Source organism: Triturus cristatus, chromosome 5_1 (assembly GCF_964204655.1).
Source record: "Triturus cristatus chromosome 5_1, aTriCri1.1, whole genome shotgun sequence".
Classification (NCBI taxonomy): Eukaryota; Metazoa; Chordata; class Amphibia; order Caudata; family Salamandridae; genus Triturus; species Triturus cristatus.
Window position 1 is genome coordinate 379,435,619 of NC_140587.1, and position 13,811 is coordinate 379,449,429.

The window sequence follows — 13,811 nt, forward strand, 5'->3', positions numbered from 1 at the left end:
AGATGAGTCCAAACATGGCATTCCTAGAATGTTAAAAGTCAGACCTCCCTTTTGGAACATTACATAATTCTGATGGCTAAGATAATTGTCAGTAAATCAATTCCAGGGCGAAAAAATGGTAATCGATAGGTCACCCACGAGCTAAAAGGACGGCAAGGCAGGCACTTGTATGAGAGTAAGTAAGGGGAATTCTAGGAGAGACTCTCCTCATGTCAAAGGGACACAATTCGGACATGAGTGTCTAATGGAAGACTTCTGAGGCTCCAAAGACGAAAGTCACAATTTAAACACAGTACAACATATAGAAGCGTTGGACTTTCATCGTCATACTTGTGCGTTTTCTGGCTTCATCTGGACTTTAAAGTTTCCAAATGGGTTTTAGCAAAATGAGTGGGAAAACACGGATTGTGTAAAAAAACAAAAAGTGAGTTAGCATCACCTGCATCCCAGCCTCATGTCAATCAAATTTCTCTCTCCTCTTGGTGCCTTCAGCGAGCCAAACAAACAACTGGATTCCAGCCACTGACTCAAGGCCATGACTCGAAATACATCTCTCAAATATATTCAGCAATCACAAGGACATTAGGAGTCTTGTGACACTTGCTACGTATGTAAAAACAAGCATTGGCATAGCCAATACGTCTCGCCTTTGGGAACTTATACGTGTTTAGCCATGCAACAGTTGCATAACTAAATACTTATAAGGTCCCAAAAGCGAGACCTATTGGCTATGCCAAGCGGCCGTGCGGCCACGAAAGTGATCACGACCGTGATCAAACATCAAAGCGGCCATGCGGCCGCGAAAGTGAAAGTAATCGCGGTAAAAGCGGCGGGCGCGCCCGCGCACATGCACTGTAGCTGTAGGCTGGCCTGATAGCCCTTTTTGGAGCCCTCTCAATAAGTCTCGCCAGACCTGCGCATGCGCTGGGTCAGGGGAGACCTAAACAACTAGGATGCATTCACATTTATGACGTAAAGGGAAATTAGATAAAAGATATAGCTCATGTTATGAATTCGAGATGCCTCTTTTTGAAAAGCGAGTGATTTAAAGAGGAATAACATTGAATGTGTTGTATAAATATAGATCATCTTCACTTCGAACTTAGAGACTGCGCCAGTTCTCAGACTCCCAGGATGGGGCAGTTTGCAGCCCGCCCCCAAGGAGCGGTACAGAACACTCCTTGATGTGCAATGCACGCTGGGACACGATTACACGAGGCAACACGGAAGGAGCACGTACACGCGGATACTATTGTCATTGCAAACAGTGCCAGGCAGTGCAGGTGCCTCGGTGCCGCAGACCCCTTCCTCCTTCCCCGCTTTGCATATCTGGCCACAGCTCTAGGATCTCTCTTTGCCCTGAGCTTGATTCCTCACGTGCTGGGGGAGTGGCGAGAGGGGGCAATGCTTCGCCGAACCCCGAGAACCACTCTAGCGCCTTCAGGCGCCACGAGGTGCTGAAACTGACAGCAGAGACGAGACCAGGCATCCCTGCGCCGTGGTGTGTTTCCTGGTAGTGGGCATCCCCTCATTGATGAGCAGCCATCAAGATGTGAGTTGCTGTGTCATTACACCGCGCACCCTAGTGAAGCATCGGGCATTGCTGCATTTCAGCTGAGTTCCCTTGAGGTTTTTGCCGCATGCAGGGGGCCTGTAGAATGCTCCCTCGGTATCTATAAGACTGATGCGCTACACGTGTATCTGAGTGTCTGCAACATGTATGAGGCGGCAGTGGCTGCAGGTGTGGGGTCCACTTATGCTGCACAGTCATGGGCAGCTTCCACAGCTGGCCGCACGTCAAGACCTTCCCAACAAGCAAGGCATGGCGCCGCAACTCCATGCACGTGTCTTGCATGGTGGTGGCTGGTGGGTGGAGAGGAGAACAGGCAACTCAGCAGCAGCCAGCTATCAGCAAGGAAACAGAAGACATCCGACCACCAGGACTCCTGCAGCGGGTCAGGCCGTCCCCGGGCACGCGCTGGAAGCTCGGAGGTTGCACAGTGATAGCATGGTTGTGGAGGGGTCGTGGCACGTGGGGATTCTTTGTTCTGGAGAGATAGATGGAAGGCATGGATGGACTTTAGGTCTCTGCCCACTTCTCCCTTCTGACTTCCAAATCACTTGGACCCACAAACTGAGATCACCTCAGATAGTTTCATTCAGAGGGTAAACGTCTGGATGTGGTGGGTTCTGACAATGGGAACAACGAGATATGATGCCAATGGACCCGTGGCACCTTCCCTTTCTCCTATTTTTGGACACAAATATATTGGCATCGGTGGGAAAAAGCGCAAACAGAGTAATCTATTCTGTGAGAATGAAGTTATAAAGTGAAAGGAGACTCAACAGTACCGTGGAATCTCCTACAGCCATAGCCTCATGACTTTAATAACTCCAGTCTTCCTGTTAACTCTCCAGGGAGAAGCTTCGCTTGTTCATGCTGCCTTTACTGGGAAGCATGAATCCTGAAGTGGCAAAACTTGTCCACGAGCGGCTCTCATATATTCATTACAAATCAGTCTTAATTTAGGGATCCTGTTTATTTTTAGGGGTGCGCGAAATTCATGTAATTTTCCGTAACACAAATATGTGAAATTTAAGAAAAAATATGTGTAATTATGCAATATGCAAAAAACTGGCATTTGACGCTATGCTTTAGTATGAAGTGAGCCCTCGTGTCCAGTTTGGAGCAAGGGTGCATTTGTGCTAACAGAAAGAATAGGTCAAAAACAGACATGCCTCAAACAGGCGCCTTTCAAATTCTGGTAAATTGTGTTATGCTCTCTCATTCGCTCTAAATTTCTGCCATGAACTTTGCGTTACGTCGCGTAATAGGGTAATACTAGGAATTTCATCTAACAAGCTTAAAGCAAAAATTCTGCCCACATAATGGAAAGTTTGCCTGGGCCTACTTATTTTTCAACAATTTATGATGGAAAGCCCATCTATCAGAAACAAGCAGTAGCAGATAAACCACACTAAATAAAAAATAAATAATAATGTATCGAGGCCAGACTTACCATAGTGCCTATGAGTTCATCCATGTTCTTCCCCATATAGGCCCAGAGAGCTCGGCGCCCTGTGCCGCTGCCCAGATGACAGGCCTGCATTGTATAACCAGTAACTGTACCCCCGCGCTCCACGGCAGGGCCTGCAATGGGTAATGGCTCCTGCTTCCAAATGACCCCCTTACAAAGAAACCGATACAATGCAGTCAGGAGGGCTGCTCGTGGTCTTGATTCAAGTACTGTGATTTTTTATTGTAAGCTGCATGGGTGCCTAAAGAAATGAATGTCTTAAAACTATCTTTGGGTCATCTATACAAACCCAACTGTTGCCTGTATTTTTGCTCCGTGATCCTTCACATGTACCTTAAGTGGGACATGGGGTAGTGGGACATGGGGTAAAGACGAAATACTAAGATTTTGGGGGAAAAACAGCTGCCACAGAGCAATGCAGGTCTAGTGGAAAGGCAAGGGAAGGTTTGTTTCATGGGTGCGTTAGAATTACACCCACCATAAGCGAGGTGTCTCGGTTATTAAGAGTCGGACATTGTGCACCGCTTCCATTGATATTGGACAAGAGAGGCTTGAGAAGAAAGACTTGAGAAGACATGCGCGGTTGAGCCAAGCTATTAAAGGTGTGCGGCTCTTGAGCTGCTGTTCCTATACTACATTAAAAAAGACATATCATTGCAATGTTGAATGCAGCAACAACAGCTATGGCCATGCATGAGCTTACATAATCTAGGGTTAACATGGCATTACGCAGTCTCACGCAGAAGTTCATCGTTACTCGGCTTCAATACTGGTGCCATGGCTCTTCAGGGAGAATGATTTATGGCTATTTTGGTTATGGAGCTGAGTGTGCCAATTGAGCTATTGACAACACCATTATTGAAAGATTCATAGAAATTGGGGTTATCGGGTGCATGGGGCAATGGCAGTCAATGTGTGGTATTAGACAACTAAACTGGAATCAATCACAGCACTAATACTGCCCACTTTTGGGTTCTGTGAAGCCCATTCCAGATCAGACACTGGCCGGCAAAATTGAGATGGGGTGAGGAGCCTAAATGCCCTTTCCAACATGTACGTGGCAGGTGTTTGGAGCTTCAAGAATGTTTTGATGGAGAACAGGGGCAGAGATGTGCATTTCCTGACATACGCAGGTATAGCAGCCATATTTCATAAACTCTAACAAGGATTCCCTTGGCAACATGAGATTCATCCTCTCAATATGATGCTAGGTCAGTTGGAAGAAGGTGGAAGCAAACCGTGGTCACCACTGCTACATAAAGAATCGGAAATCGTGTTGGAATCCTTTAAATCTCTAAGCAGAAACACTAGCGTTAAACTCATGCTCCGTGAACAAACCCGCTGCGTATATCACTTCCAAGGTGATGCACAAAAGTAACCCACCAATAGAAGATCTTTGCCCCAGATTTTGCACTGAAATGGGGCCATCTCTTCAAATGTGTGGCTAGTGTTAAGATTGTGAGGAGAATGATTTGGCTTCTATTTGAGTAATTGGTTTAGAATCTAATGCTGCCCTACAAGTTTTACTGGTTGGAACTAGTACTAGTGAAGAGAAAAAGGTTCCTACACCAGGTGCCAGCAAACAGGTGCATCACCATAACATGGAAATCCAGTAGGTGGCCAAGCAAGAGCCAGTGGAAGCAAGAACTACATAAATGGACACTAGCTGATAGCGATCTTAGAAAAATGTTTAGTAGTCACTTAACCTGAAGGGAGATTTTTAATTTAAAACTAACTGAGGGACAATTATAACATATGAAAATTATTACATGCCAAATTTATTCTACAGAAACATTACTGTCTGATATTTTCCAGTCAAATTCTTATATGTTCTAATATTTGAGCATCCTGTCATCTTTATCTAAGTATTCTACATAAGCATCTAACATCATAACAAATAAAACAAACTCAACAATCTTTTCATATGAAAGATACATGAATCCAGCAAAAATGTATAATTGAACAATAGTCACAATATACCTGCATGCAGATATTAAATACTTGTTTTAGGTATATGGTGAATCCTCAAAGAATTAAGCCCAGCTCATTGTACAAAGCATGCCCGTTTTGTCATTCTACATAAGCAAAAACTTGAAGATGTCTGGATTTTCAGTTGAAAACTCAACAGAAGATATATTTTCCTAACCAGTGGATGATTATTCTATTCCCCTCCCAAGGAGTTGGCCTAATGGTTAGGGTGGTTGACCTCATATCTGGGGAACTGGGTTCGAGTCTCGGCAACCGCACTGAACATCCTGTGATTCTGGGCAAATCACTTAATCTCCCCGTGCCTAACAAAAATGAATGTGTCCTCATGTAACGCAACTTGTGCTATATAAAGTGCTCTGATACCCGATACCGGGTCAAGTTCGCGCTATATAAAACACATTAAAAAAAATAAAAAATAAATGTCTGAGACATTTAGGACTTTGAGTCTCCAAACAACCAGATTCTAAACCCTAATTATGTTTAGAACATCTTCTGGACCTGATATAGTGTTGGTCTGTCTGCTCTGTTTTGAGTCGGTGGACTGCTCACTCTGCTCACCATTGGGATACGTACTCAAATGGCCTGATGCAGTAGGGGCCATAAAATAAAAGGCATTAGACAGTCCACCCTCTTTAGAATGGACAATCTGATGTCATTTTCTTTTTCCCCATCATGAACAGAAACAAAATGAGCCCCATGATCTGGAAGAAAGGGATATTTTTCCATTTTTAGCAAACTCTGGCTTGGGAGATTATTTGAGAAAAAACAAAAATGTCTGGTGAGAGGCCACTGAAAAGACAGCTACCGTGCCCCTACTGCTATGGCTGAGGCTCCTCTGAAGGCACAGAAATTACAGTAGGGCCAGAGATATTCTTATAAATTAGCAGGCAGTAGCAAGGAAGGGGTGGTACAGAAGACCTCCACCACCCTGACTGACCGTGGACCGCCCTCTGGTGTGTAAATCAGGCCCCACATTTGTCCTTTTCATGTTCTTATTGTTGATGTGCTCACTTTTTATTATACCTTTATGATTAAGGGTCTGATTTAGATCTTGCAGATTGGTTTCTCCTTCACAACGGTGACGGATAACCCATCAGCTGAAATATAAATCCCATAGTATGTTTTGCGATTTATATTTCAGCGGAAGGGCTATCCATCACCATTGTGATGGAGTAACCAGTCTGCCAAGCTCTAGATCATACTCTTTTATAAATCAAAAAAAGAATTATGACTTGTATGATGATCGGTACTGCACCTCAACGTCCTACAAAGAGAGGCACCACCACGTATTCCACACTGCTGACCTAGGCACACAGACCTCTAACACATTTTCCATCCAGGCTCTGAATACTTAAAATTTTGGAATGAAGGAGCCAGTTTTGATGGTGAATTGGAAGAATTGTAACTCAATTTGATTTATTTACTATTTTTCAGCGGTTGTACAGGATTGTGAAATATCTTCTTTGGCAAAAGCTACACGGATGTATGACGTTACAACGCATGCACTTACAACGCAATTTTTACATCGCAACATCCACTACAACGCATTCCATTACATCGCATGACACTACAACGCATTTTAAAAAACTACCTTTACAACGCATTCCATTACATCGCATACTACCTTTACAACGTATACCATTACAACGCATACTGTTACATTGCATTTAAGGTAAGTATTGGATAGTATAGGGGTAAAAATTACTATTCTAACTCCAATGGTATGCATTGTAATGGTATGCGTTGTAATGCCTGCGTTGTAGTGACATGTGATGTAGTGTCATGCGTTGTAATGGTATGCGTTGTAATGGTATGCGTTGTAGTGTCATGCGTTGTAAAGGATGTTCCGTTGTAATGCCTGCGTTGTAAGTGTAGTGCGATGTAATAGTTGCGTTGTAAAGGTTGTTTCCCAAGCTACACATAACCTCTTACCTTAGTTAATAGCTCCACAAAGATCTTACCATACTGTTGAGATGATTGAATGTATTATCTTTTAATATTCTTGTGTTCATTTCCTCAAAGACCAGGGGCTTGCAGTATGTTTCATGCTAAATATACGTGTGTGTGTCTGAGCACATACATTGGATAAAGACAGTTGCAATCTTACTATCAGCATTGTATGGGAGTTATTGCTAATTTTGTGGTATAATTAGTCTGTTCGGAGACTAATCACATTCTGCAAGAACAGAGCTCAGTTCTTGAATATATTTATATTTTGTTCCCAAAATATTATTTCTATTCTTTGAAAGATATCTTTACAATGTCTGTTGATATGCAGTAGCTCAGTTGCTTTTCAAAGATAACTAACAAGGACAAAGCATGCAAACAAAAGTACAAAGTGTCAACAATGTTCTCTCAAAAACATCAGGAGTTTAAGATCCTTCACGAATCCAAATGTGTGCAACATGTGGAGTTTGAACTGCTGTCTTATGCTCATCTGCGATGTAATAAGCATCGACTTTCTAGAGTGCCTCCAAACCTAATTTCAAATCCTAGGGGTACTTATGCTTACTAAAAAAGTGTTGGTTTCACATAAAAAGGGTGTAATCAAATAGCCAAAGTATTCCTACTTCAGGCTCTTTCTGCTAAGAAATAATATACATAGCGGTGACTGTACGTGCACACCGGGAATATCAAATCCAAAAGAAGGGCATTACCTTTGTAGATGACCACATTTATACCATTTTTAAGTAATTTCAATAAGAAGTGCTGCAACTGCCTAATTTATAGTACTTTGTTTGTCCATCTCCTATGTATGGATGGCTGAGCCCACCTAGCCAGGTTTCAAACTTCTTCAGATCAGTTTATGGATGCGGGGATCATTCAACTCATGCTTGTATAATGTTACAGCTATGTGTTGACCTTTACAACATGTGACATTACATCATGGACCAGTACCGCACATTTTTATGGTTACAGTTAAGTTCTAAAATAACTCACACAAAACCACAGAAATTCAGCACTTACAGCTATACTTATAGTTAAACTTATGTTAAGAAACTGTGACTAATTGCCTTATGTTACTTAACTGATGCAGTGAGTGTTTTATTTAAAAAAAATAAAATCTTTTGATCCGTGGATATTTTTTCTGGATTCAAGAAATTACACCCTGGGCCATGCTGAGACTCACAGGTGGATCCGCGGCTCGGCCCCTTTAAAAAAAAATTGGGCAAAGTTTTGCCCATGAGGGCCCTAATGGACCACTCTCTGTGTGCTATGGGGTCAGGATACCTGAGATTTTGAAATTGTTCCGAGTACTTTTGTTTTCACCAGCCAGACTGTACTCTATACATAGCTTATACCAATCATCACTGCTAGATAAGGTGTTAGAAGTAGGAATTTCTGTTCTACTGGGGACAAGAATATATAATGAGGGGTCTGTTTCACACAAAACACGTGTGGCAGGGGCATTTTAATAATATTTAGAGAGGTGTTCAAATATAGAGTAGTAAACAGAACGTGCAAGCACATTTATACTGGATTATGTTGCAGTTAGACGCAAGAATCCGTGAATCATGCTAACTGGATGCTTTGTGGTAGAAAATCAAATTAGAGTTGCACGTTTCAAAAGCAAACAAATGTGCCATAAGCCTATGTATATCACGTACTGCCTACCTATGACCATCTGCTTACTTAGAAATTATACTTTTTAAAATTACTTTTATGATTAGTAGTATAATTACTACTACTGTTAATAATGATAGTAAACATATTTAAGATTAATCAAAAGTACTGACCTTGTAAACATATTGAACTACAGAGTGGTCATTTGTGCTTTTATTTTTTTTTCTGCAGGAAAGAGGACCCCAAAAATGAAGGACAAGAGAAATAAGAAGAAGAAGCGAAAGTTGCTGGATAGAGCCCAGGAGCAGCACATTGTCTACTTGTCTTCAGACCGAGCCGGCCAGTAACAAAGACAAGAATAACACAGACATTGAGATCCAATTTTGCAACGTTCACAAAAGCTGCTATACGCTCCTGCACACCGACGCACTGCAGTTCAGTGGCTTTGCCAGTATTGGTTGCAAATACCTTGTGAAAATTGTCAACAAGCCTATTTGTCTTATTTATACGTTACCTGTTCTCAACGGAAGACTCTAAAGGGCAGAAACACTGAGTTGAATCAGTGGTAGGACGTAGACACGTGTCTAAGAATTCTCCTCAGCACTGTTGACAGAAACCACCAAGATGGTGGCCCCAAACTGATCCAGGACAAAAGCTTCAAAACATCAGTCTGGACCATGGACATGGTGTTCATATTTATGGAAGATAAGAAATCTGGAGATGGGAGGACTACTTTAATTATGGCCTTTGTTTCTCATGCTGTACTGTCTGTTTCATGAGAACTTGTTCATGGAGTATCTGCTTAGTGTTAGTGTAAGTTCTCAGCACCAGTGTCAACTGTATGATAAAGATGCTTAATACTGATATACTCCTGGAGGTACGCCTCAGTGTTCCAAGTAGCATAGCAGTTACTATATGTACATAGAGCTGAGGGTCGAGACATAATAAACATATTTACAGGGTTTTATTTAAGCTTTTTTTATTTGTGTAATGAACTCTACATGTTTCATGTGACAAATCGCTTTGTTTCTTGAAACATGTAATAGGGTAGTTGAGCGGTGCCTCCATAGAAGTGTGCAATGTTAGAACCACAAAGCAAGCAAGGGGAATTCTGATGTCCAAATCCTTTTGGTGAAACCACTTTGCAGGTTAGAGGGGGATCACGGTTAACTCTTTCCCTTTCACTGATGGTTGTCATGTATAAACTTAACATTGGATTTAGAATGAAGGGAGAAAACTAGTTAGCAAATGGTGTAATCTTAAGGAGAATGACTATTTTGGAATACCACCATAAAAAAAAAACCTGGACCAAGAAATGGAAATTAGGAAGCGATGCGTGCAGCATTATCCATCTGATCATGACATTTTAATTTAATATCTATAGTATTTAACTTTCAGTGTTAGAAAGTGCTACACATTGATTGGCTCAAAACAGCTCTTTATCAAAGGGCATCTTTCAGAATTTGTTTTCTAAGTAATTCGTTATTTTACACATTTCCAGTTTAATGTTGCAATTACCAGGTACCTCACAGTTTTAGGTTATGTGTAAGTAAGGGACATTTTGAGGCGCTGGACAGCAGCAAATTAAACCTTCTAATCCCATTTGCATAAGATATGTATGTATGCTAAAGAGAGACGGGAGTCGCCATGTTAAACAAATATTGAGTTTTTCATTGGTTTCATTGCAACTATCTTATGTATTAGAGGTTACTGACATTATACCACGGGAGAACCATTCACTGAGTTGTAATAATGTGTGCCATCTAATAAATGGGTTGACATGAATTAACACTTACCCTAAATAATAAACTCACCTTCACGTTCTTCGCATAGTTATTCATAAACCTGTCTGTAAATAATTTACAAAAGAAAACAAACTAAGTATTGAAAAGGTCACTTTCAAATATTCTCTGATTGGGATTTCATGTATTTTATAAGATTATAAATTAGATAAAAGTCTGTTAATATATAAGATCACAAAATCCATCCTATAAATGAAAAATCATCTCCAATAAAGTATTGAAAATAATTGAAATCCTGTCAGACACTATGAAAGGTGTTAACAATTATACATACTGGTGTTGGATATTTGTTATGTTAACTCTGATTATATACAATGTCCTTGATGATCGCTGTACACTGAAAAATATTAGGGGATGGTGCAACGTAAAAGGAATACTGGGCATAACATCTACAATGTTGTTTATATACGGTGGGTATTTTCAAGAGGGGCTTTGAGACAACGTTTCTGTTATGATTATTTTTTTAAATTTACTAAAACCTTTGGATCCTGGCATAATTATTCTTTTAGAAATGGCTATCAAAAGTAGATTTGCTTCCAAAAATGGAGGATTTGGAACATAGTTTGAAATAAACAAAGCAGAGACAAATATTTTCACTGAAAAGTACATGGACTGTTTTAAGATTACAATAAACTAGAAACGAAAAATGTGTTTTGTGTGACAATCCTACAAGTACGTGAGTTATTACTTAATACCGCAATATCTCCCAATTAACAAGCACAAAAGTCTTTATTATCCTGATGTTAGAAATCCCGGTATTTGCTTCCAATCTTATATAGAAACATTTTATTTGTACTCATTAGGCTAAGTCAAACTTCAAACAAAGTTATCAAATGAATGGTGAGCATTCAACGGCAAACACGCTTTCTTTGTCTATGCTGCTAAAGGTGGAATTATGTCACACTGAATCTGAAAACAGCATTGGCTCAATCCCTGTGTGCTAAAAAATTCTAAGCATTCTAAGCACCCTTATCTCAAGACAAGTTCTCCTGAATTATTTTAGCGCTCACAGAGATTGTTGGTAAAGTTCTTGTGAACAGAGTTAAAATAAATCATGACACCAAGGGTATTTATTTTCCTGTTACCCAGACTGACACCCTACTACAGGAATTGATGAATTCCATTTGTTCGAGGTCTGCTTCTTTAGCAAACACAAATGAATGCTTTTGAAATGGAAACAGCCATTAGAAGAGTAAACCAGAGCAAACCTTCTTAGATATTCCGTACTACTTAATGATTTCCTCCTGCCTGTTTTGGATTCTTCAGACTTGGAGTCCAGAGAACTCTAACCACAACAGTTGTTTTGGCCTATGCTTTCTGTACATTATCCCCTTTCAAACTTCATTGTTGGAACTAGATGACCTAGAGAATATATATCTTCACATAAAAAGCAATAAGTGTGTCTGTGCTATTCAAGTTAGATTAAAATAGAACCTAGCAAAAGGAGAAAGTAACTCAAGGACATAGCCACCCTGTCATCATTCAGGGCAATTGTCACATGTACAAAACATTCCTAATAATGGTGACGCATACCAATTGGATCTTCAGTAGTTCAAAAACTCTTCCATGTTTTCAATTCACACGTCCCAATTAATGCATTTACTATTTATTAGGCTCTTTTTTCATATCATATAGGTCCCCTTACTCCCTTCTTCAAAACACGAATTCAATAAATGTGAGAGTCGTTCTCTGAGTATTGCATCTGTCATGACGTCACTAAATGGGTGGAAGTTCAGTGCCTACGGAGAGAGGAGTCATTGACTGATGATTGCATATAATGACGGATTGCAACAAAGGTAGCCATGCTAAACGCTTGAACATCAAACCAATTGTATAGGGTAGCCCATAAAAATATCAAGTATCAAAAGCAAAACACAGGAAAGTCCTTTCTGGTGGTGCTCACATGGTGATGGCACCCAGCCACCTGATGTGCAAAATACAGTGCTGTATACAGTCTTGAAAACTTGACCACAAAGCTCCAAGGCACACACTCTGCTGTTTCTGTTGGTTCCTTGATAAGGAAGTCAATGTATGAGCAGATAATTTTCAAATTCTTCCGTTTATTCGCATCAAAATTCTGTGTATGGCATGAATAGGTTTCACCATGGAGGCAGATGATTGCATTTTGAAGTAACAAGCTCTGCTCCAAAGCATAATTCGTTCTGTCCTTTTCTCAGCATCTGAGCAAGAGATTGTGAAGTGCTTTATCAATGCAATTATATCTCAGTGTGTGGCATGTGGTATTATTGTCTCAATCCTCCAATAACTATTGTAAGAAGAACAGTCATTTAACAAAGATCATGAAGAAAGTGTGGCTTAGTAATTGTTTTGCACCTCTGGAGGACTGGGACAGCATGCTGAGTCATGTTCATTGTGAGTGTATCCTCGGTAGAGAAGAAAACCGTTGCTCAAAACCGCTTCCGCTGGACTTCGCAGTAAAGGTATGTGGCCTCAAGGAGCCCTGCCTAGCTACAACTAATAGTCTTGCTCTGTTAGAGAATTCTGAGAGCTAAAAAGTGACTGAGCAGGAAGGTAAAACCTCAGACTGAGCTGAGGTGGCAAACCAATCCAAGTGGTGAAGAGACATTGGCAATAACATTCAGCTTTGTTCCTCATCTTTAGTTGGATCTCGATGCCGATACAAGCAGCTTTGAGGTAAGCTTGCCATATTCTTGCTCCACTGAAGAATTGTGAGCTCCCAGAAAGGTGCCAAGGTAAAAACTATGGCTGTGGTGACCCGCTTGGTATATTTGCATACCATCTGCATTGACATAACCCCATGTCCCTACAACAGAGTTCACAGAGGACATGCACTTAGCTTTTTTTTTAAAGTATTATGATCAGGGTCAATAGTTTATTACATAACCTGGAGACAAATTTATATTCTGTACCTTGTAATTGAACACATTGGTTTATTTTCTCAGAAAGTAAACCATTCCAGTACAGACAGGTATCCAAGGTAATGGCCAGATATTAGAAAACGTTAATATTTAATAAGGTACACACGGTATACATCAGTATGGCTTTGATATTCTTTGGGTTAAGGGATTTTACATATGCTTTAGAAAAGTTTGACCTTAAATTCACACGGTCCATGGAGATTACATGGCTTTTCTTTGATTGGTAGGCCATTTGCAAGAGAGATGGACTGCATCATCCATGTAGGTCAATATAAGGGTGTGTTTCCTACAAGTCTGGGTGTTTCATGTCTCTCAGCCATCAAAGGCTCTTCAACATGCTTAGAAGATGAAGTACAAAGGATCAGAACCAGGACACAACCCTGACAGACACCTCTCTGCAAATGAAGGGATTCCATGTGCTTGCCTTTAGGACCTTCCGTCACTTTAGCAGGTACACATTTTATTACTTTTTCATGCATTCTTTAGAGGTGTGGTACGTTTGCTAAAACAAACCAGAA

At 40.6% G+C, this 13,811-nt stretch overlaps 1 protein-coding gene across 1 annotated transcript in view; it reads left to right on the forward strand.

Annotated features, from left to right (window-relative positions):
• Positions 1-11,040, forward strand: part of RSPO2 (R-spondin 2) — a 375,735-nt gene extending 364,695 nt beyond the window's left edge. The window contains exon 6 of the mRNA XM_085605093.1: positions 8,823-11,040. Coding sequence (XP_085461219.1) covers positions 8,823-8,938 — 116 coding nt within the window. The 3' untranslated portion in view covers positions 8,939-11,040. The remainder of the gene's footprint in view (positions 1-8,822) is intronic.
• The last annotated feature ends 2,771 nt before the right edge of the window (positions 11,041-13,811 follow it).